Source organism: Conger conger, chromosome 8, assembly GCF_963514075.1.
Source record: "Conger conger chromosome 8, fConCon1.1, whole genome shotgun sequence".
In the NCBI taxonomy this organism is placed as follows: domain Eukaryota; kingdom Metazoa; phylum Chordata; class Actinopteri; order Anguilliformes; family Congridae; genus Conger; species Conger conger.
In genome coordinates, this window is record NC_083767.1 from 3,830,733 (window position 1) to 3,853,232 (window position 22,500).

Here is a 22,500-nt window from a genome sequence, read left to right on the forward strand (position 1 = left end):
TTTCAGCGAAGTCCTGTATCAGCAAAGTGCTGTGTTTACTGGATTGGATGGATGAGAGAGAGATAGAGAGAGCTCAGCATAACTCCACTTATGAAGTACAGTGGATTCCAGCCTTCTGTTAGTGGATTGAGACAACGGTGTGTATCTGCTCCTGGGTGTTAACACACAAACGCACTAAGAGAGACGTTATTGATTCCTGTTCAACTCTTAGATTAAAGGCTCATTCCAATCCCTTATTATTCTCTTTTTATTTCTCCTTTTCTTGCCCCATGCTCCACCCATCAGGAAAAGATGATAATAAAGTTAATACGTGGAAACCAATGGAATGCCATTGCTCCTCCAGTCAGTGGCAGATGGGGAGAGGTGGACCCACAGGTCGATCATTTATATGTCACGCTTTAGGAAAAAAAAAAAAAAAAACTTTCCCAAAGCATACGCTCGTGTTTCCTCCCAAGAAAGTAAAGTTTGGGAGTTCTTAACTTCTACTTTTAGCTCCTAGAAGGATGGCGGACCAATCGATTTCTGTGTCAGGAGCAAGGAAAAGATAAAAGAGGAGAAAACTGAAGGATTGGAATGAGCCCCAGGGTTCATATTTCCACGCTCTCGTTACCTGGGAGTCCGCTGTGAAGACTGGCCAATCAGTAGCATTAATTGCTCAGTTAATTACCCAGGAGAAAAGAAAACCAGCGCTGGATTTAGAATAGAGGGCGAGATTTGATGATGATCTCTGGTGTAGACCAGATGTGTCCAATCTCATCTGAAAAGGGTCAGTGTCTTCAATCGAGACCTTGAGAAGTGGAATCAGGTGTCTGTACTGGGCTAAAACAAAAACCTGCTCCCACACCCACACCCACACATAAAATTGGACAGACCTGATCTAGACAGTGGAAATTATAATGTGCATGTCAGGTAAAGAAGAATGATAAACTTTAACTTAATCTCTTCATATACTCATTTTTTCACCTTTCCTTGCAATAATCAGGGTTGGTCAGAATTGATAGAATAGACGCCTTCCCTCTTTTTGATTTGGAGACGTGGTAGTTTGCCAGTTTAAGTGTAACTGTGAGCATTAGCGTAGCACATAGCGGGCGTCCAGATGTGTTTCGCCATGTATGAACTCGATTTATCGGGAACAGGAATTACACGGTCCGCTAAAACGCGAAAGGCCGTACGCCTTTATACTCAGACACACCGAGAGACGCGGTAAAACACAGAGCAAGTAAAGAGGACCAGCTGTGCCGGGCGTAGCAGCTGTTCCGCGCCCTGCTAAAACCGTACAATAATGTCCGCTCGTCCACTGCACTGTCTGACTCAATGGCTCCACCGTGTGGTCATCTGAGAAATGCCCACCAAATGCTGCAGCCAGTTGTCAAACTCGGGTCAGTTTGTCTTGCTGTGTTCACACACGGCTCTAAACATTACACAAGTAGATATTACTATTATTATATTGCATTACAGTTTAAACATGCATTCCATGCAACCTGCTTTTTTTTTTTTACTTTTTATGTATACTTTTTTAAATCCAATGTAAACAAATGCAGAAGGAAAAAGTATTCCTGGGTATATGAACCAGTCACTCAGATCAAGCAATAGTTCATCAAGGAATAATCTATGGATGCACACACAGTTCTAGCCTCTTCACCTAGCTGCTCTTCAGTAAATAGCGTTTATCTTGTGTGATGCAGGACTGGGGATGACCACTGCTTTGTGTGGTGAACAGACAGAAACAGTGTAATAATTACTTGGTCAATTGCCTTTTCCTCTGGAGCAAAAATACCCAAATCACTCAAATAATGAGCACTCCATCTACTCGCAGTTTCGCAGGGGAAAAGGTGCTTTAGGCTGGGAGCCTTTCCTAAAGCTGAATGGCTGGGCCATGCAAAGTCTAGTAACCCACTGCAGCTTTTGGCGCGACGTACTTACATGTGATGAACTGAAATGACATCACAGGTGTGGTGCCTGGAGGGGAGATGGGACGCTGCCACCTAGTGGACAGCGTCGGTGCTACATGCAGGCGCGGCCACAGCGGTGATTATTGGTAATAACTTTAGCCCCTTCCATCCAAAAGCTGAAGTGGGTTACTAGTTGATAAATCGGCTTTTTTAATATATATATATAAACTGGGTATATCAACGGCAACTGGAATAGGTAACTTTGTAGGAAAGTGGTAATAATTGTAGGGGCCAAAGAGAGGTACCCTAGAGCCACACATATACAGCAGGACCATGTATAACTTCACTCAGTGATGGTGGGGCCCAGTTTGAAACCTTTTCATGGGCCCCAAAGTCAATGGTGGGGCCCCTGCAATCAGATTAAAGGAGTTGGTGCTCATTTCAGGACCATGGAGAGCACAGCTGAATCTTTTTACAAGGAGTTATTTTACTTTTGCAACTTCATTAAAGTGAGCCACCATGAAGCCAATATGTCTGTTGAACTAAGGGTAGGTTATATAAATGTACACTAGTGCATTACATTACAGTAATTTGGCAGATGCTTTTATCCAGAGCGATGTACAATGAAGTGCAGATCAGAACAAGGTGTTGAAGACCCGAGAGGAAAGTACAGAGTGATCACTTAGATAAAACTTTAAATCTGAACTAGCAACTGCTTGGATATGAAATTATTAACATTTCTTGGTCTATGTACAAGTTTGTTTGTGAAAGTTTGGAAGTAAAAGTGGTGAGAGTTTGCTTTAATGTGTCTGTAGTTTGAGGAAGGGGGGGGGGGGGCTGCATCAGGCTCAGTGTCAGTGTAACATCGTGGGTTACAGACAGGGCTGTGTGTCAGTGTCAGTGTAACATCGTGGGTTACAGACAGGGCTGTGTGTCAGTGTAACACTGTGGGTTACAGACAGGGCTGTGTGTCAGTGTCAGTGTAACATCGTGGGTTACAGACAGGGCTGTGTGTCAGTGTAACATCGTGGGTTACAGACAGGGCTGTGTGTCAGTGTCAGTGTAACATCGTGGGTTACAGGCAGGGCTGTGTGTCAGTGTAACATCGTGGGTTACAGACAGGGCTGTGTGTCAGTGTAACATCGTGGGTTACAGGCAGGGCTGTGTGTCAGTGTAACATCGTGGGTTACAGACAGGGCTGTGTGTCAGTGTAACATCGTGGGTTACAGGCAGGGCTGTGTGTCAGTGTAACATCGTGGGTTACAGACAGGGCTGTGTCAGTGTCAGTGTAACATCGTGGGTTACAGACAGGGCAGTGTCAGTGTCAGTGTAACATTGTGGGTTACAGACAGGGCTATGTCAGTGTCAGTGTAACATTGTGGGTTACAGACAGGGCTGTGTGTCAGTGTAACATCGTGGGTTACAGACAGGGCTGTGTCAGTGTCAGTGTAACATTGTGGGTTACAGACAGGGCTGTGTCAGTGTCAGTGTAACATCGTGGGTTACAGACAGGGCTGTGTCAGTGTCAGTGTAACATTGTGGGTTACAGACAGGGCTGTGTCAGTGTCAGTGTAACATTGTGGGTTACAGACAGGGCTGTGTCAGTGTCAGTGTAACATTGTGGGTTACAGACAGGGCTGTGTGTCAGTGTAACATCGTGGGTTACAGACAGGGCTGTGTCAGTGTCAGTGTAACATCGTGGGTTACAGACAGGGCTGTGTGTCAGTGTAACATTGTGGGTTACAGACAGGGCTGTGTCAGTGTCAGTGTAACATCGTGGGTTACAGACAGGGCTGTGTGTCAGTGTAACATTGTGGGTTACAGACAGGGCTGTGTCAGTGTCAGTGTAACATTGTGGGTTACAGGCAGGGCTGTGTCAGTGTCAGTGTAACATTGTGGGTTACAGACAGGGCTGTGTCAGTGTAACATCGTGGGTTACAGGCAGGGCTGTGTGTCAGTGTAACATCGTGGGTTACAGACAGGGCTGTGTGTCAGTGTAACATCGTGGGTTACAGACAGGGCTGTGTCAGTGTCAGTGTAACATTGTGGGTTACAGACAGGGCTGTGTGTCAGTGTCAGTGTCAGTGTAACATTGTGGGTTACAGGCAGGGCTGTGTGTCAGTGTAACATCGTGGGTTACAGACAGGGCCGTGTCAGTGTCAGTGTAACATCGTGGGTTACAGGCAGGGCTGTGTCAGTGTCAGTGTAACATTGTGGGTTACAGACAGGGCTGTGTCAGTGTCAGTGTAACATCGTGGGTTACAGACAGGGCTGTGTCAGTGTAACATTGTGGGTTACAGACAGGGCTGTGTCAGTGTCAGTGTAACATCGTGGGTTACAGACAGGGCTGTGTGTCAGTGTAACATCGTGGGTTACAGACAGGGCTGTGTGTCAGTGTCAGTGTAACATCGTGGGTTACAGACAGGGCTGTGTGTCAGTGTCAGTGTAACATCGTGGGTTACAGACAGGGCTGTGTGTCAGTGTAACATCGTGGGCTACAGACAGGGCTGTGTCAGTGTCAGTGTAACATTGTGGGTTACAGACAGGGCTGTGTGTCAGTGTAACATCGTGGGTTACAGACAGGGCTGTGTCAGTATCAGTGTAACATCGTGGGTTACAGACAGGGCTGTGTCAGTCTAACATTGCTGGTACAGACAGGGCTGTGTCAGTCTAACATTGCTGGTACAGACAGGGCTGTGTCAATGTATGTGTAACATCACAGGGTACAGACAGACTGATTTATTCAGTTATTCTTTTTGTTCCATGCAGGATATGGCATCAGTGTGAAAGAACACATGCTGGCTGGAGTTCTTCGCTTTAGAAGACAACTTAATCAGACACATGGCTGTTCGAATGAGGGGGGTCTTGGAAGAGAAGTTGAAGGAGGAGGCTGGCTCAAATGTAAATGAAGCATGTTATCAACTGATGTGTCATCGCTGCCCTTGACAATGTACAGCAATCACCTATCATCATAGGAACAATTACAGGAAGAAAAACCTTTTGTCTTATTAGGAGCAATGTGCGATTACTGTCGACGAGCTCCAGAGGTTGCCACATATACAACAGAGAACTATTGACTGGCAGTTATTAGAATCCCTCCGTTCTTCTTCTGTGCTCCAGATAATTTGTGCCGTGACTCATCGCCATGGAAACAAAGTCATACAGAGTGCTATTTGATTACAGGGGGAAGCCAGGGGTCGGTGGAGCTGTGTTTACAGGAACAATCGCCCTGGATCTGAACAAGCACTCTGAGCGTACAGCTGGCTGGCACGCTGTAATTTAGACCAGGCTTTGCCTTTATACTCCAGAAATGAATGCACAAATGTTCTATGCTTATGGCTTGTTAGAAAGCGCTTACATCTGTCCTTCCACGTCAGTGACCACTGACCGTCAGACCACTGAGACCCTCATCCACGCAGTTATGGAAGATGTTCTGAATGAGGTCTTATCAAATGCCTAAACATAGTGCATTAAACCGCACTCTAAAATAACGCCCAAGTGTGCTGTTTACTGCATAACTAAGAGGGAGTTAGAGTTAAAGTGTTTTCTGTGGGTGCTGTGAGTCATGCTGCTGGGTTCTAATCCCAGCCAAGAGCTTCCTGTCCTGGATTCTAATCCCAGCCGAGATCTACCTGTGTGGAGTTCTAATCCCAGCTGAGATCTACCTGTGTGGAGTTCTAATCCCAGCTGAGATCTACCTGTGTGGAGTTCTAATCCCAGCTGAGATCTACCTGTGTGGAGTTCTAATCCCATCTGAGATCTTCCTGTGTGGAGTTCTAATCCCAGCTGAGATCTACCTGTGTGGAGTTCTAATCCCAGCTGAGATCTACCTGTGTGGAGTTCTAATCCCAGCTGAGATCTTCCTGTGTGGAGTTTGGGAATGGGCATGGCTAGAGATTCTGGGCCCCCTCAAATAATATAAACTATGGGTCCCTAGAATCATCCCCACCATTCACCCCTCAGCCCTGGGTTTGGCTGCTCCAGCTCCCTCCCACAGTCCAATGGCACGGAGGGCAGATGAAGTGGGATGGTCCTGTTGGGCGTGGCTGTGTGTGAGACGGGTTGTGTTGGCCCAGGAAAGGACTGGTGACCTGTCCAGGCTCTGTGAACATTAGGACAGTGATACACATTTGTTTTAGTCTCTGTACAGCATGTGGTGGAACATTTAGAATAAATCAATCATAGACATAGCCAAAAAAACATTAGGTTTGTCAGAATCGGTGGTTTGGTACATTTTTAAGAAGCAAGAATGCACCGGTGAGCTCATGCAATAATAAATAACCAATGTAGAGGTTGACCAAATAATATTTTCTTGAATTTGTGTATTACTTGACCAGTGGTTTATATATAGCTTTCTCGCTGGTGCAGAAAATAATAATTACTAATTACTCATACTACATCGGTCTGCTCATTAAGATAGTACTCACCCAGGCAGATGAAAATAGCGTTTCTTAAGCATTAATAAAACCCAGTCATGTAGCTAATGAATCTGTTTTTCCACTCCGCGGGCTGAAAGAAAATGTAGCAGCGCGCCATTTGATTATTCAGTGGGTTCGCCAGGAGGAGGCAACGTGTTGCAGTCAGGAGCGTCACATAGGCGATGTCTCCAGGGTAAAATATCGATTATGGAATTACACTGAAGTACGCCGCAAGGTAATGAAGTTAGACTAACTGCACTGCAATATCAGAGTAAGTAATTCCGAAAAGAAAAAGCAGCGCTTGCTGAGATGAGTTGCAACAACAGTTCAGAATATGCCGGGCGATTCGAAAATCCAAGATGCGATAACAGAGAGGGAGATAAACGCTTCGCTTTCATCGTCAAAGTTGGGGTTTTGGGATTCGTCTTCGTGCTGGCCACCTGCGGAAATGTGCTTTTGTTATACGCGCTGTGGATGAAACGCAAACGGAGCTCACGGACGCAACTGTTCCTCCTCCATCTCTGCCTGGCCGATCTGGTGGTCGCATTCTTTCAGGTCCTTCCGCAGCTATCGATAGAAATCACGCACCGTTTTAGAGGCTCAGACTTGGCGTGTCGAGCGGTGAAATACCTGCAGGTCGTCGGGATGTTTGCCTCAACTTACATGATAGTTGCTATGACCATAGACCGCTACAACGCCGTCTGCACACCCATGGTGTCCTTCTTAACGGGTTCTTTTCGCAGATATGTCGCGATAGGCGCGTCCTGGCTGGTGTCTCTGGTGTTCAGCACCCCGCAGTTGTTTATTTTTTCGCTGCAAGAAGTTGAGAGCCACGTGCACGACTGCTGGGCAACTTTCATTGAGCCGTGGGGGAGCAGAGCGTACATCACCTGGATCACCTTATCGGTCTTCGTTCTTCCGGCTGCCATTCTCCTTTTCTGCCAAATAAAAATTTGTTTGGAGATCTATTTGAATATGAAACGAAAGACGTTGCAGTCTGAAAAAACAGAAGGACGGACGAAGGGAATATCGAGTGCCGTGATGAAAACGGTTAAAATGACGTTTGTCATCATTCTTTCGTACACCGTGTGCTGGAGTCCGTTCTTTGTCGTACAACTGTGGTCCGCGTGGAGTCCTAGTACCGCGCCAACTGACGGTACTTGCACATTACATATGCATGTACGTTTCGTGATATTTCTGCATGCTTTAGAGAGCGCACCTTAACGCAGTGCTCATACAAATATGAAAGGCAGATTGGCATATAGCCTTTCTGCACGAATAAATAAATCCAACGAGTACCTCAAACTCTTGAGTTCCTAAATTATTCGTTCTACATATAGAGTCATTATACATTCATTAGCTTACATTTCTGTTTTTGATAGTCGGATAAATCGTACTCACAATCATTAGTCTAAATGTGATTGTGATAATGTGTTAATTGCCAAACTGACAAAGCCTCTTTCGGTGTAGGCACAGCAACAATAAGCTACACTTGTGTTGGGATCGTGCTCATGATTTCGCGTCTCGTTTCTTTCAGGTCCAGCGTTTATTACAATCATGCTACTGGCCAGTCTCAACAGCTGCACAAATCCCTGGATTTACCTGTTCTACAGTAGAGGCAACTGAGCAGCCCGGCGCTTCAAGTACCGCGCGCCTGCACCACCGGACAAGCGTCGGCTCAACCGTGAGCGCTCGAGCGCACAACTTCTACAATCATTAACCGTCTTCTAAAGCACATCCTCTTATCAAGGAATAATGCACTTTACACAATGTACATAACACCCAATTTCATACAGGTGTGTTATACAATGTATATGACCCTTAATTTAATACTGGTTAGCCAATATAGTGGAGCAGTTCAGATGCATTTGAAGTGTCTTGCTTAAAAAACCATCCATCCATCCAAATCTCAGAAATGCATTGCAGCAGAACAGCATAACACAGAGGTGCCCAATCTTATCCTAAAAGGGCCGGCGTGGGTGCAGGTTTTTGTTTTAACCCAGCAGTAACACACCTGATTATACTAATGAACTAATCGTGGTCTTTAATCAAGACCTTGATGAGTAGAATCAGCTGTCTTAGTACTGTGCTAAAACAACAACCTGCACACACACCGGCCCTTTCTGGATAAGATTCGACACCCCTGGCATAACAAGTACAAACGGATGCATTTAAACTTAAAAGTCCGTGGAATTGTTTAATGACACCAATGAGTCCATCTGTAGTGTATTTTGAACCGCAGATTTGAACCTGCAAGCAACAAGCCGTATTCCGTGACTGCCACACACCACGCTGCAGTAAAGACGAATCGCATTGTGAAGCTACTGTAAACGTGTGTAATGCTCTCCCGTTTTAGGCCGCAGTAACTCGCATTGAGATTAAGTGCATGGCTTCAGTCGGTAACGTCAAACACAGTTGTGCATTATTTCAGCGATGTTGAAGAGTTCGGATCCTGTACGCTATAAGTCAATGTTGAAGCGACCGTCTGGTCGGCTCCAAGTGCCTGACTGAGAACACAGTGCATAATTATTTTAACCAGGCAGATGCTGCTGTGTGCCACATTTGTTATTGTGTAATTATCTAATGCATTGTTAAAATTAATTTGTCAACACTGAAATATGTATGAATTGTGCATTATTATCTGCCGTTATTCCTTGTGACGATGATTGTGGATCATTAAACAATTAAGCAAATTCAGCCCTCTGGCCGTTGCCATCTGTTTGTGATTCTTTCTGGATTATACTGTATCCTATGCAGTTCTATTTCTTGGGCATTGAACTGTGATCACAGTGGTTATAATAAAGTGGTATATCGATAGACTTCTGTCGAATAATCTGAACATTTTTATTTTGCTGTTAAATCAGACAGGATTGATTTTTAAAAAAGAACAGCAGTCTGGCTTCTTACATTAGGCTTATTGACACCATTACATTAGCTGTTTAGCTGACACTTTTATTCAAAGGGACTTACAGTTGATTAGACTAAGCCCTGTGGGCCCTTGGGACCCAAAAGCTGCTCAAGGGCCAAACAGCTGTACAGATCTGTATGATGTGACTGTATGCAGCTTTTCATGAATAATTTGTACAAGTAAACTATATTTGGAAATTAGTGAACACAGTTTCAACATATTTTATTTTGATTTTAGAGCAAAATAGCTAAAATATTAAATATTACATTATTTGTGAAATGATCACACACACAATACTGTCCTCCAAAAAAATGACAAACAGGTCTCAGTATTTTATTAGAAAATTCTCAAACCTGTATCATTTTTATCCACAAGCCAGGACACAAATTTCCCAACATTCTCGTAAAAATGCTCCCCACCCCCCCAGACATGGATTGGCACAGCCAGTTTGGTCTGAGTTCTCTTTCAGGAAAACTTCCCCAGAGGAATGAAGCATCTGCACTGTCACAGCGCGTCTGTATTAGTTCATTATAAAACGGTGAAATGTGAAACTTGTACAAAATAAAACCGTTTCAGAGCCGGCTGGGCCCTAGAGGAAGACAGAGGTGAAGTAGTCCTCCAGTGCCTTCTGCTTCTCCTCACAGACCAGGCTCTCCCTCTTCAGGTGGGCGAGGAGCGCTTCCAGGGCGCCGATCTTCCCCACCGTCTCCTCCTCCTGCTGCTCCAGCTGCGTGATCTTCAGGTGCAGGCCGGCGATCTTGCTCCAGAGCTGGTCCTTGTCGGTGTTCTGGCGGGAGTACGAGTGCTCCCCCAGCAGGCCGTTCTCCCCGTCGCCCGCCGGCCTGTCCGAGTCGTCGGAGGCGGAGCCGTCCCCGCTCGGCTGCGTCCGCGGCCCGGCGGTGCCGTGCGTCGTCCTGGCGACGGTGCCGTGCGTCGTCGTGGCGACAGGCAGAGCGTCGCGCGCGGTTTCGGGCGACGCGGCGGTTTCAGCGCACAGCACTGTCACGGCGGAGCCCCCCTCGGCCTCACGGTCCGACCCCCCCAACACGCCCACACAGGAGGCGATCAGTATCCTCTCTCCGCCAGGCTGCTCACTGGCAGTCTCCACGGCGACCGCGCCCCCCGGGAGGGAAGCAGTGGCACGAGAGGCCTCGCGGGACGACGCAGTTTCCGGGGCCAGGTCCCGTAAGAGCAGGACTGTGGGAAACTGAGCGTCAGCGGCTCCAGCCGGCGGCTCCGGGGCTTTCCCTGCCGAATCGTCCCCGGCCTGTGCGCAGCTTTCCCTTCTCAGAATAAGAGCCCTCTTCTTGGGCGGAGAGGACGTTCTGACGGGCTTCACGCCACACGACCTCCGTCCAGGCTTCACGTTCCTCTTACAGCGAAGCTTGTTCTCTTCATCCTGCGACAAAACGGCAAAATGATGTCATTTCCCTTCATACAGAATTGTATATACTCCATTGTACATGTTCTGGCCACTAGACATTACATTGTGTATTTTTAAAATTCAGAAGTATCTTCCAATAGGTCTTGCAGAAGATAAGTCCACTGCATCCCCTGCAACTCCACATATCAGTTTCAGTTTCAGTGTCCTAGAACTCAGTAGTGAATGTTACATCAGCACTAGAATGTGATGAGAAGAACATTGTAATCACATACTTGTGACCTTACAGGGTTACAGAGGAACCAAAAAGAGAAAGAAATATAAAGCTAAAGAGGATGAAGAAGGCCTTGAAGAGATGTATCTTCAGTCTACATCAGGATGGCGCCTCGGTCGCGCTGAGCGCAGTGAGCAGCTCCACCACCAGGGGACCAGAAGAGGAAAGGTGTGCTCGTGAAGCACAACTCATTCTGCCACGATGTCAGTCGCACAAATATTAGGTAAAATCTCTCTATTGACGACAGAAACCTCTATGCATTTCCACCTCAATCTTCTGTAGCAAAGATTATCAGCAAGTAATTATGAAAAACTATAAACAAAAGTGCGAAAGTGTTTCGATACACCAAGTGCTCCGCACAAGAGATATTCGAGGCAAACAACTTGGGTCCCAGTGAGACAATTTGGTTTACGTCAATCTAAATGTTTGGCGTGTAAAAGCAGGGTCCAAACCTTGAACTGCATACCTGCATCACTAATAATGTTGATACGATCTTTATTACATCATTAACTATAATCATAAGAATATGCACTGTATACTTATTTACAACTCACAATAAGAAATAACTGCATTTCTGATTGATGTGATAAAAATATTCTGTGCAGACATGAATCATAAATGGAATTACATCAGTGACCAGACATCTTGGGCACGAGTGTTCAGGTTAATGAGATGCAAAGCATCATTACTTTTTAGACATGCATATTTCCCCACTGTGTACCTGTGTCGCTTCACCTTCGTATATGAAGGGGAAGATTGTAGGTACGGCGGTGTGTTTCAAGTATCGTATCCCCCATCGCAGGTCGAAGGAGTCCTCCGTGAAATGATCACTACACAAGTACTGGTGCCGACTGGGGGTCCACTCCTCGCGTTTCATATTATCAACCCATTTCTGCAGCCGCGCTTCGTCCCGTAAAGGAAACCTTAAAAATAAGGCCAAAACAATGCAAAGTATTGCATGAGCCTAATCAATGCAAAGCTTACACATAACCACAATAATCACACATACTTTGCAAACCATCTATATGTAGCCTCTAGCCTACGCTGTCTGTAAGTCGTGGCATTACCCTGCTGCAAATTAGATCGCACAACTGCACAAACAATCGTTGCCTGCATACATTTAAGTAGCTAATTACGTTTACCCAATAATACGTAGCTAACTAGATAAATGCATGGAACTGATACTATTTCACTTGCTCAGTAACAATGAGTAAAGCGCTAGCTAGCTACTGTAGCTAACAGTGTCAACAGTTCAGCATCTGCTGTTAGTTCATGCCATTTGATTAGTTAACTGTGCAGCATGCTCGCAGTAGTAGCTACTTATTTCAGGTTTCTTTACTGTTAAACTCTGGATTATATTGGTAAAATTCCCATCCAACATGTTATCAACAACGGCTAATGCTAGAGAACGTTGGGGAAAACTTACGGGTAGAAACTAATTTTCTTGTTGTCTTTCGAAGGTATACCACCACGGTTTTTACATAACTTCACAGCACAGTAACGAGGCATTTCAAACCTGAGGAAGTACTCTATTTTCCTGCTAAGGGGATACAAGTATAATAATATGTTATTAAACCCGAAAACGGTAGAAATATCAGGCTTTCCTTCATTATTCTATTTCCTAATGATAACGTCACTGAAAGGAGGAAATGACGTGCCCATATGGAAAGAAACAGTTCCACGTGCCTGACACATCCGCGACCACGTGGTACAGCAAGCGACCAATGGGGTTGAGATTCGTGGTGTTCCAGCGCTGGAACGCGGGGCACTGTGGTTGTTGTCACTGGCTGTGGAGTACTGGAGCGGTGGCGGTGCCCGTGGAGTCAGGTAGGTTCGGTAATTTCGATGAAGTGTCTTAATAAGTTTATTCGTTCAAGTGTCCATCATTTACTGCGTGATCTTAGGTTCCAATATAATCTGATTCGTGTCTTTTTTGACCTGATCTGTAGCGTCGATGCCCAGGGAACGAACATCACACATCATCAATGTCTGATCTTCGCTAACGTCATCTTAACATGAACAAGTTACTGCAGTTAGCTGACGTTAGCTAGCTACCAACGAGTGGATCGGTTTTGTTTCACTCGATAGCTGGCTAATTTTGTTTTCAAACATAATTTAAGTAAAAGGTTATTGAAGTAGCACGCAATCAATGGGATTCACTGTAGTACGCAGCTAACGTTAGCTCGCAAATTGGATACCGCCCGGAGTCTAGTCTTGTTAGCTAAGATGCATAGCTCGCATAGTTTTTAATGATCTGACGTTAACACTTTAAAGTGTTGAGAATTATGTAGCTAATTATGCAGTCTTGTTAAATACCACTTGATTGCGAGCTACCTATGTATCTTTATGTGACGAACATTATGCCACTAAATTAAATTTAATTAAACTGCCTGGAAATTGCAGTGCTATGGGGATACGCCCATCTGTCAGTTTGTTGGTTACAATTACGTAGTTAACTTGCATAACTTTGGGATTGACAAACTTGCTAACTACCGTTAGATGGACGTTACCTACAGCGTCTACAAGAAATTGCATGCATGAGTTTAGCTTGCTCAACTTTGGGTAACATTTGCTTGCTGTCGACCTGGTTAATGCTGATAGGGGTGTAAATGGGTGTTGGCTATTTATGGAAAACCTATTTATGTTACGCATGAGAGAAATGTTGCCTTAAGCTTCTTACCAAAACTTTAGTCAGGTAATGTTACTTTGTTTCAACATTGTTTCTATTTGCATTTATCTTTGTATAAGCAAATGTCTTTTGGACGGTTCATTGCAGGCGAACAATTAAAATGGGTGCGCTGCTAATGATACTGTGCTTAATTCATAAACCTGAATGATCATTATACTATATTTATTATGTTTTTTCTTTTTAAATGAGCTTCTGTGAAATGCACTTTAAATAAATTATGGAATAAATTATGACTTGAATTAAGGCATAATTTTTTATAATTTTTGCTTGGGGTGGAAAACCATTTTTATTGGCAGTGAAGGCCAATAAAGGCTTGGGTTCTTCTGTTGTCAAATAATTCCAAACACACAGAAAAAGGTTTGCCAAATATGCAAAATTCAGAGTTCCATTTTATACAGTTGAACAGTTTAAAGCTATTTTTGTTGTGAGCAATAATTCAATGTTTTTTTGCATTTATTGGCATCTAATTGACATCCATTTCCAATTCCAAGGCAGTTAACAGACTGACTGTGGAATATGTTGCTTGTATTTATTTGTCATACCGGCTGACCAGTTCGGTGCCAATTATACAGCAGCCATTTTCCCGAGGTTCTTCATGAACAACAATTAATACCACAAAAAAGCAAGTTCAACTTTAATTATATTGTGAAAAGGAGACACAATATAATTACAAAACTCTAACCGTGTTTGCAATGGTTTTATTGAAGTAGTCAAAAAATAGGAGGTTTTTGTTTTTTCTTTCTTGTGAAATGCACTTTAAATAAATTATGGAATAAATTATGACTTGAATTAAGTGTTTTATATACTCAAAAGGGATTAATATCAACACATTTTGTCTCAAAGTTACTATTTTGTGTTACAGTTGGGAGACTTTTTAACAGTCTGAGTCAAAAGTAACACAAAATGTTACTTAAATAGACATGGTGGTGTGTTTGTGGGCGTTGTGTTTCTGAAACATCTCTTTTGAGAGTGTTCCGTTCTCGCTTTCACAGTTTCTCACAGTTCACTCATTCTGGAGCAACGCATTTTGTCCTTGTTGCTGAAATGCTAATCTGCACTGTGAACTTTCGCTGAGAAGCTTGGCAGTTAACTTATCTTTTTTTTTTTACTGATTCACAGGACAATCCCGGAAAAATGGCGAGTGCACAGTCGGCCCTGACGCTCGCAGTGTGTATCCTGATGATAACGGAGCTGATACTCGCCAAACGGGACTACTACGACATTCTGGGCGTGCCGAAAGACGCCACCGAGCGTCAGATAAAGAAGGCCTTCCACCGGCTAGCCATGAAGTACCACCCGGACCGGAACAAGAGCCCCGACGCAGAGGCCGAGTTCAGGGAGGTCGCCGAGGGTGAGTTAGCTTTCTACGGGGCTAGCATTCGGGTGCTTTCAGTTGAACTCGCCTGTGAAATTACTCGGGCACTCTTGCATGTCTGCATAGTGGTGGTTAACAGCCATGTCAACGTGTGATGACATTTTGTAATGTTTTCCTTTATATATTATTTCTGTTATGTGGGTGAATATATACTAAATAACTTTTAAAGTTAGCAACTGCTGATTTTGCTCTGACAAGAAGACAAAATTTAAAAGCACACCACCTAGTGTGTTTTGTGTATGTGTAGGAATGACATTACGGGCCTGTTGTACAGCCTAGTGGCTAAGGTACATGACTGGGACCGGGAAGGTTGGTGGTTCAAGCCCCAGTGTTGCCACAATAAGATCAGTGCAGCTGTTGCGCCCTTGAGCAAGGCCCTTAGCCCCACATTGCTCCAGGGGGATTGGCCCCTGCTCAGTCTAATCAACTGTAAGTTGCTTTGGATAAAAGTGTCAGCTAAATAAGAGGTTATTATTATCTTTTGAATAACGCCGTGTGTGTGTTTCAGCGTACGAGACGCTGTCGGATGAGAGGCGGAGGAGGGAGTACGACCGGTTCGGCCCCCAGGCGTCCCCGGGCGAGGGCTCGGAGTCCGGGGGCGGGCAGCGCTTCCACCAGCCCTTCAACTTCAACTTCGACGACATCTTCAGAGACTTCGACGTCTTCGGGCAGCACCAGCAGGCCCGGCAGAAGAAGCACTTCGACAGCGCCTTCCAGGCCCACCAGGAGGCGCACAGCCGCCACAAGCGCGCCTTCCGGGGCTCGTTCGGCGGCGGACTGTTCGACGACGTGTTCGAGGACATGGAGAAGATGTTCACCTTCAACAGCCACTCCGCGCGGACTGAGAGCCGCTTCCAGGGCTCGGCTAAGCAGTGCCGGACTGTCACGCAGCGCCGCGGCAACATGGTCACCACGTACACCGACTGCTCCAGCTCCTGAGGCCCGGCCCCGGCCCGGCCCGGGGGGGCGCGCGGAGGCCCTGTTCGCCGGAGCGTGTTCTGAGGGTTAGGGTTAGACGTGTGTGCTTCTACCAGGCCGAAATGGCGGCAGTGACTTCCGAGTGCTGGTCTCTGATGTAGGAGGCGGTACCAGGTCCTGGGTCCAGGGAGTCTGGGGGGAAAAGGTGACGGGAGACGGGAGAACAGGCTCACACTTCCTGCTGTAAATGATCCCGCCTCCTCGCTTTCTTGATTGGTTCTATCAGGCGCCCAATCACGTCTAACGCTGCCCTCAGAACACGTTCCAGTAAATATGAGTCGTACGTGTGAGCGGAACACCTCAGCACTTGAAGACATCCCATTGGTCCCTGTGGCGGGGTGGGAGGGGCGGGCATGTTTTATCAAAATAATTTAATTTCTGCTGTGACTGGAGTAAAGTTCTTTTTTTTTTTGGTTTTTGTTTTTTTGCTTGGGGTGGAAAACCATTTTTATTGGCAGTGAAGGCCAATAAAGGCTTGGGTTCTTCTGTTGTCAAATAATTCCAAACACACAGAAAAAGGTTTGCCAAATATGCAAAATTCAAAGTTCCATTTCATACAGTTGAACAGTTTAAAGCTATTTTTGTTGTGAGCAATAATTCAATGTTTTTTGCATTTATTGGCATCTAATTGACATCCATTTCCAATTCCAAGGCAGTTAACAGACTGACTGAGGTTCTTCATGAACAACAATACCACAAAAAAGCAAGTTCAACTTTAATTATATTGTGAAAAGGAGACACAATATAATTACAAAACTTTAACCGTGTTTGCAATGGTTTTATTGAAGTAGTAAAAAAATAGGAGGCTTTTGTTTTTTCTTTCTTGGCGCCACTGCACAAACTAAGGTGTGTTGAAACCCCTGCAGGTTAAAATAATAATAATTGTGATTTATCGCCTGTCGATGGTGCTTAATTGAAGGTGTTGGAGAAGACCACACTATATCAGTCATCACATTCAGGTTCCTGATTTTCTCTGTTATTCATTTCAAATATGAGTTGAATTTAATGCTAAACAATGCCGCATACAACATAGAGGATTACGTAAGATATTGTGCGTCTGGATCTTCCATACCAGTTTATTCTCAGGAAGGCATGGGAAAAAGCATACCTTTTAGAGCGCAGTGTCCCTGTTTTTCATGTTGGATCTTCTTGCTCTTCTCTCTGTAGTTCATGTCTGAAGTGAACACCACCTCGTTAATACACATGAATACTCCATTTTGCCCAGATGTTATGTCGACTTTCTTGAAAGTACCATCAGGGTGCTTGAAGGTAATAACATTGTTATACAAGTGGCTTTCCAGGATACAATGGAATGTTTTTTTCTTTTTTTTTTTCTTTTTTTTTTTTTAAATACAGCTTTTATAACTCCCTGTTCATATTTCGAGTACTTCAAGGGTGTGTGTGTGTGACTCAACAATGGGGGAAAAAAACACAATATGTTACTTCCTGTTCGTGTAGTGTAGTCATTTTCAGTATCGCCCAGTTACTGAATTTAAAAAAATAATGACATGGAAAAGCTAATGCTGCCTGTGGGTATAATTACCTCTGAAGAAAACTTGAGAGAAGCAATATTTGGATCAGTATCCAATTTGTGAACTTTTTTTTCCCCCCACCTCCATTGTCAAGACACTTTTTTATGAGAAGGTTACATCAGCAAAATGATAACTGTTGAAACATGTTCTGGTTGATGTTTTGGTTTTTTAATGATTGAAGACAAAAGAACATGAGAAATGTAAGCCCTACTGGATGCATTTATGCTTAGGGAGTGGGGTGGGAATGTAAGCTACTTGTTTTAGACTAATATCAAAATGATTTCTAGAAGGCTTGGACCTTTCCCCATTGTAGTAGGGTAACTGAATTGAATCTTATATAGCTAAAGACAACCATGTAATCACCTGGGGCCAGTTTCACAGGCCGATTAAGTTTAGTCTTGGACTAAATTGAGTTGTTTGGAAAATCTTCATTCAACATTGAATTTAGTCTTGGACCCTGGCTTTCACTCCTGGTCCAGGAGAGCCACTGGGTGTGCTAGTTTTTATTAGTTTGAACCTCAATATCGACACAACCAATTCAGACCCAAGAAACCAGGTGAGGTGAGTTAACTGTGATTAACTGCTTTAATTGATCAATTAAGTACTCAGTAACAACGAAAACCAGCACACCCTGCGGCTCTCCAGGACCAGGAGTGAGGACCACTGGACTAGTACTAGGTTTAATCAGTGTCTGTGAAACTGGCCCCTGATGTTCTACCTTAAACACACCAACTGTTACCTCATTTACTATCCTTAGCTGTCTCTGTCCTCCCATATACGTGCAATATATTGAGCCAGCTCTTCTCCTCTTTAATTTCCATACTGCTTGTGTTACCTGCTGGCCTCCTGTTGTGGACTTTAAAATACAAGTAGATTGTCTTGCACTTTCATTATTTTAATCTTATGAATTAAATGAATGCACATTTAACAACAATGTTAAAGGTATTATTGTGCATCTGTTTGGAAAAATAAACATTGATGCCGCTACATTGTGTTGTGCAGTTTCTTTTCTTTTTTTCTTTTCAGCCAAATTAGGATTTCTTAATATTTTTCAACCACCGCATCATATTCCACAGCGTTCATGGTGTACATGGTGTAGCTAGGCAACTCCCGATTCAAACCGGGAGGCAACGGGACTTCCTACATTAACATGCTGACGCGGGAAATATAAATATGAAACTGTATGTACGCGATCTAGGAAAGATATAATAATCTGTAACAAGTCAAGCTTATAACTACAAGCATATGAAACGCATCAACAAGCAGCCGATCCCACGCCACTGCTTTGCAGCCCTCCCAGACAAGCGGCCGGTCGATCTGTCTGCAACAGATAGAAGGAACTAAGGGGCCGTTCCCAGGGGGCAAAGAGAACATTCTCTCCATGTTACTTACGGGGAAAGGCCTTGGGTGACACATGCCATTATATTCACCTGTGGGGGAATGGAAGAATGTTGGGCGTGGGTCCTCCCACAATCCAAAGACATGCAGGTTTGGCCACTTGGTGGTGGTGGTGGGGGGGGAACTGTTTGTGTGTCCCAATATGGCATGGTTTAACTGTTTAATCTAATCTAAGGGTGAACTAGTGTTGACGTGTGCAGCCAATTAGCTCATTTAGCCTGGGTAACTGGTGAAAACAAAAGCCAGCACACACACCGGCCCTGCAGGCCTGCAGCTGCCCGTCCCTGCTCTATTGAATTTGGACAATATTATTGCTTATTGCAAATATATATATATATATAATTTCAACAGGACTAATTCATTTAAATTTATTCAAGTATGATCAGGCTCTACTCTGCTTTTATTTACTGTTACACTACTGTCTCGTTCCCCATTTAATGTGTGCAAACTATATCCAACGGTCTTGTTCAGTTACCTTGTGGTTTATATCGGGTCCCCCGAGCAAAATTCTTTTTGATCTCAATGGAGTTTTCCTGGCTGAAAAATGGCGAATTAAAGGTTTATTCACATGTTGAGCAAGGCCCTTTACCCCACATTGCTCCCCGGGCGCTGTACTGTGCTGCCCACTGCTCCTAAGTAACTTGGATGGGTCAAATGCAGAGGACAAATTACCCCGCAGGGTTCAATAAAGTATATCGTCTTCATTCCTAGCCTTCCCAAACGCGGCTCGCATTACAGGAAGACAAGCGGAAGTGGCCAGTGGATTTATGCAGAATCAATTCAGTGGCCGGCATGATGCAGCATAATGCATACAGTGCGAGGAGAGGAGAGGTTATACCTTCATACATCACAATAAAAAAAATAGTGCACTGCATCTCTGCTACAGAAAAAAACATTCCGAGCATAGACACCTTACGGTGAAAACGCCGCCCTGCATCATGGACAAAGCATTTACTGGGTGCGGTTTTTTTCTTCGCAAAATCAAGCGCACAACCGCTGAGCCAATTGTTCAGCGCATTCTCAAACACTGGCCAATCATACACTGAGACGCTGAGCTCTAGCTGAAAACACACAGCACTATCGTCTACGTTACATTGTTACTGTATCCTGCCAGGAGCGGAAGTGTTGATTTCAACCACTTTCCACTGTTGTCATTCCAACACGGAGAGGGGAACCGTCAGCGGCCAGCCAGCATCTTTCCCTTCGTGTAGTTCCGTCTCCATCATTCACTTGTCATTTTCAACTTCATCTAAATTCCCAGACCTCCTTGCACACCCTCCTGTTGGTTAGCTAGACTAGCACGCTCGCTAAAACATTCTGACCAACTTCACTTTTACATATTTTTTGACTACAGTCCAGTTTCCTCTTCCGTTGCCCGTTCCACCTGTACTTGGTTATTGTAGCTAGCTAGTACTGTATTTTGCTGGTTCGCTGAGTCCGACGCAGGAAAGAAAAGGATTAAGTTTCCACTGGCGACGGATTATTTATTGGCTCTGCTCTTGTCTTGTTTCGACTGGTTTAGCCTACTAGGCGTGCTGTCGACCCTTCTCGTGTCCCTTAATCACATTGCTTGCAACCAAGGTACAGTAATTGGGTAATTATTTTACCAATTAATACTTGCACTTCTTGTAGGCTATATGTTATGCATTCGGCTATAATATGTATTGGCATCGTAGGCTAACTTAGCATCGTCAAATGGTTTATTGTCTTCGATCTGCAACTATTTAGCGAGCCGACGGGAGACCGTAGCGGCCGATTTATAGACTAGCTGTGTTTTGTCCGAAGTAGCTAACGTTTTAATATGGTGTTGTGCTGTTATTTCTCTACGAAATAGAAGTTTTATTATTTTCCCCTGTCTTGTTGGACGCGTTTAACCCAGCTGCCTGGCTTACCTGGGTTTCTCGCCAGTCACATGAATTTCCTTATGCAAATATAACTAACCCTGTGATCTAACCACTGCACTTTGGACCATTGCCCTGTTGTGTTGGTGATGATGTGTTGGTAACTACGGCGAAAATTACCATGCTCCTGACCTTTTGTATTTCAGTTTAGTTAGGGCTCCCTTCCCCCCTTCTTTGAGTAGAATAAACAGGAGACCCGACCCCATCTCGCCCGTAAGTGAATGCAAACCTTCCCCGATCCCTGTGTTCACGGTGCCATGATGCTGTTGAGCAAGGATTTAGGAACTTTATTGCTGCTACGAATAGGGATTCCGTTATCTGGCCAATAATAGATTAGCACAGCATGATCCGTACGAGTACCGCCTGGTCTTTCCATCTTTTTTAATCAGCTTTTTTTTTCAACGCTTATCATGTTTCACAATGAGTAATTGTTCTGGTCTGAGTGCTTGAACAGTCTACCCCTCTGCTTAATTTCAGCGGGGTCACGTATTTGGGGGCCGCTCTGTTGCTCCCATCCCGTGTCACCTCGACACCACTGATCCCGTCAATACCGGTCAATGTTGTGTGGATGTGTTATGACGGTTTTGGATTATTTTGATGTTCCTTAATCCGTCATATTTGATGGATAAATATTTTTCCAAATCAGCTAATCTGCATAGCGGTGCGTGCAAAAGGATGTTGATGGCATAAGTTCATTGAAGGCTCGGTGCGGATTCTCCAGTAATGGACATCGCTTAGTGGATTGATGATGCGACGATTTAGAATAGCAGCTGGTGAATAAGCTTAATGCCTGCGGCGGATTGATTCCCGTGAACTCCCTGTGCAGATGTGCCATATTCCACACGGGCAGCCCATGTATAAATGGCACCTTAGTGGTATAGGGACATTGTCGGCAACTACTAGTGACTACTGTAAGGAACAGTGTCTGCAGTGTGATTTTATGTGTTTAGTCAGATAGTATATTATAGTATCAACACTAAGAAATGAAGGAACAGTGGAGGTATTATTTTGTTCTTTGAGGAACACTTTTCCCAAATGTACCCTGGAATGTGCACTAAAGTTGCTTTGGTACTAGTAAGCACCTTTTACAAGGAAGAAAGGCCCTATGAATGATTAAACCCATGAGCACCACCTCAGCGAGTGAACATTGTACCTTTTTAAGCAACTATTTCGTACCTACTTCCCTGTGTATGAAGTAATTACTTGCATGCTCGGCCTATTTGTAGTAAAGCCTAAGATTGTGTTGTTGGCGCAGCAGGTCAGCGTGTTTAACCTGTTTTGAATGACCCGCAGCGCCTGTCAGAGATGTCCTTCAGACGGGGCGTGGTCAGGCAGAGTAAGTTCCGCCACGTGTTCGCCCAGGCCTGGAAGGCGGAGCACTGTCTGGACGATGTCAGAATCAGCCGGGTCACATGGGACGGGCCCCTCTGCGCGGCCAACCCCAAATTCATCGCCGTCATCGTGGAGGCTGGCGGGGGGGGCTCCTTCCTCGTGCTGCCTCTCGGAAAGGTGCGCGCGCCACACCTGCACCACAATCATCATCTTAATCTTAATCTTAATCTTAATCTTAATCATGATCATAATAATTTAGTTGATGCTTATCCCTAGTGACTGACAGTTTATTAGGCTACGCAGGGAACAATAGCCCCTGGAGTGCTGTCGATGGGGTTAAGGGCCCTTGCTCAAGGGCCCAACAGCTGTGTGGGTCTTATCGTGGCTACACTGGGGGGGGCTAGAACCGCTGACCTTCCGGG

At 44.7% G+C, this 22,500-nt stretch overlaps 4 protein-coding genes across 4 annotated transcripts in view; 3 read left to right on the forward strand and 1 right to left on the reverse strand.

Annotated features, from left to right (window-relative positions):
• The first annotated feature begins 6,619 nt into the window (after positions 1-6,619).
• Positions 6,620-8,300, forward strand: avpr2l (arginine vasopressin receptor 2, like). The gene is made up of 2 exons (XM_061251861.1): positions 6,620-7,466; positions 7,848-8,300. The coding sequence occupies exons 1-2, from the start codon at positions 6,620-6,622 to the stop codon at positions 7,934-7,936; spliced, it is 936 nt and encodes a 311-aa protein (XP_061107845.1). The 3' UTR covers positions 7,937-8,300.
• Positions 8,301-9,407: 1,107 nt separating this feature from the next.
• On the reverse strand, positions 9,408-12,519 carry LOC133135518 (THAP domain-containing protein 5-like). The gene is made up of 3 exons (XM_061252575.1): positions 12,300-12,519; positions 11,595-11,796; positions 9,408-10,617 (listed from the first exon to the last, which is right to left on the reverse strand). Exons 1-3 carry the CDS (start codon positions 12,380-12,382, stop codon positions 9,808-9,810), a joined length of 1,095 nt encoding a protein of 364 aa, XP_061108559.1. The 5' UTR covers positions 12,383-12,519; the 3' UTR covers positions 9,408-9,807.
• A 42-nt stretch (positions 12,520-12,561) lies between these two features.
• LOC133135519 (dnaJ homolog subfamily B member 9-like) lies at positions 12,562-18,434 on the forward strand. The gene is made up of 3 exons (XM_061252577.1): positions 12,562-12,700; positions 14,682-14,913; positions 15,446-18,434. Exons 2-3 carry the CDS (start codon positions 14,697-14,699, stop codon positions 15,874-15,876), a joined length of 648 nt encoding a protein of 215 aa, XP_061108561.1. The 5' UTR covers positions 12,562-12,700; positions 14,682-14,696; the 3' UTR covers positions 15,877-18,434.
• A 1,528-nt stretch (positions 18,435-19,962) lies between these two features.
• coro1b (coronin, actin binding protein, 1B) overlaps positions 19,963-22,500 on the forward strand; it is an 18,003-nt gene continuing 15,465 nt past the window's right edge. Inside the window, exons 1-2 of the mRNA XM_061251862.1 lie at positions 19,963-20,426; positions 22,040-22,255. Coding sequence (XP_061107846.1) covers positions 22,052-22,255 — 204 coding nt within the window. The 5' untranslated portion in view covers positions 19,963-20,426; positions 22,040-22,051. The remainder of the gene's footprint in view (positions 20,427-22,039; positions 22,256-22,500) is intronic.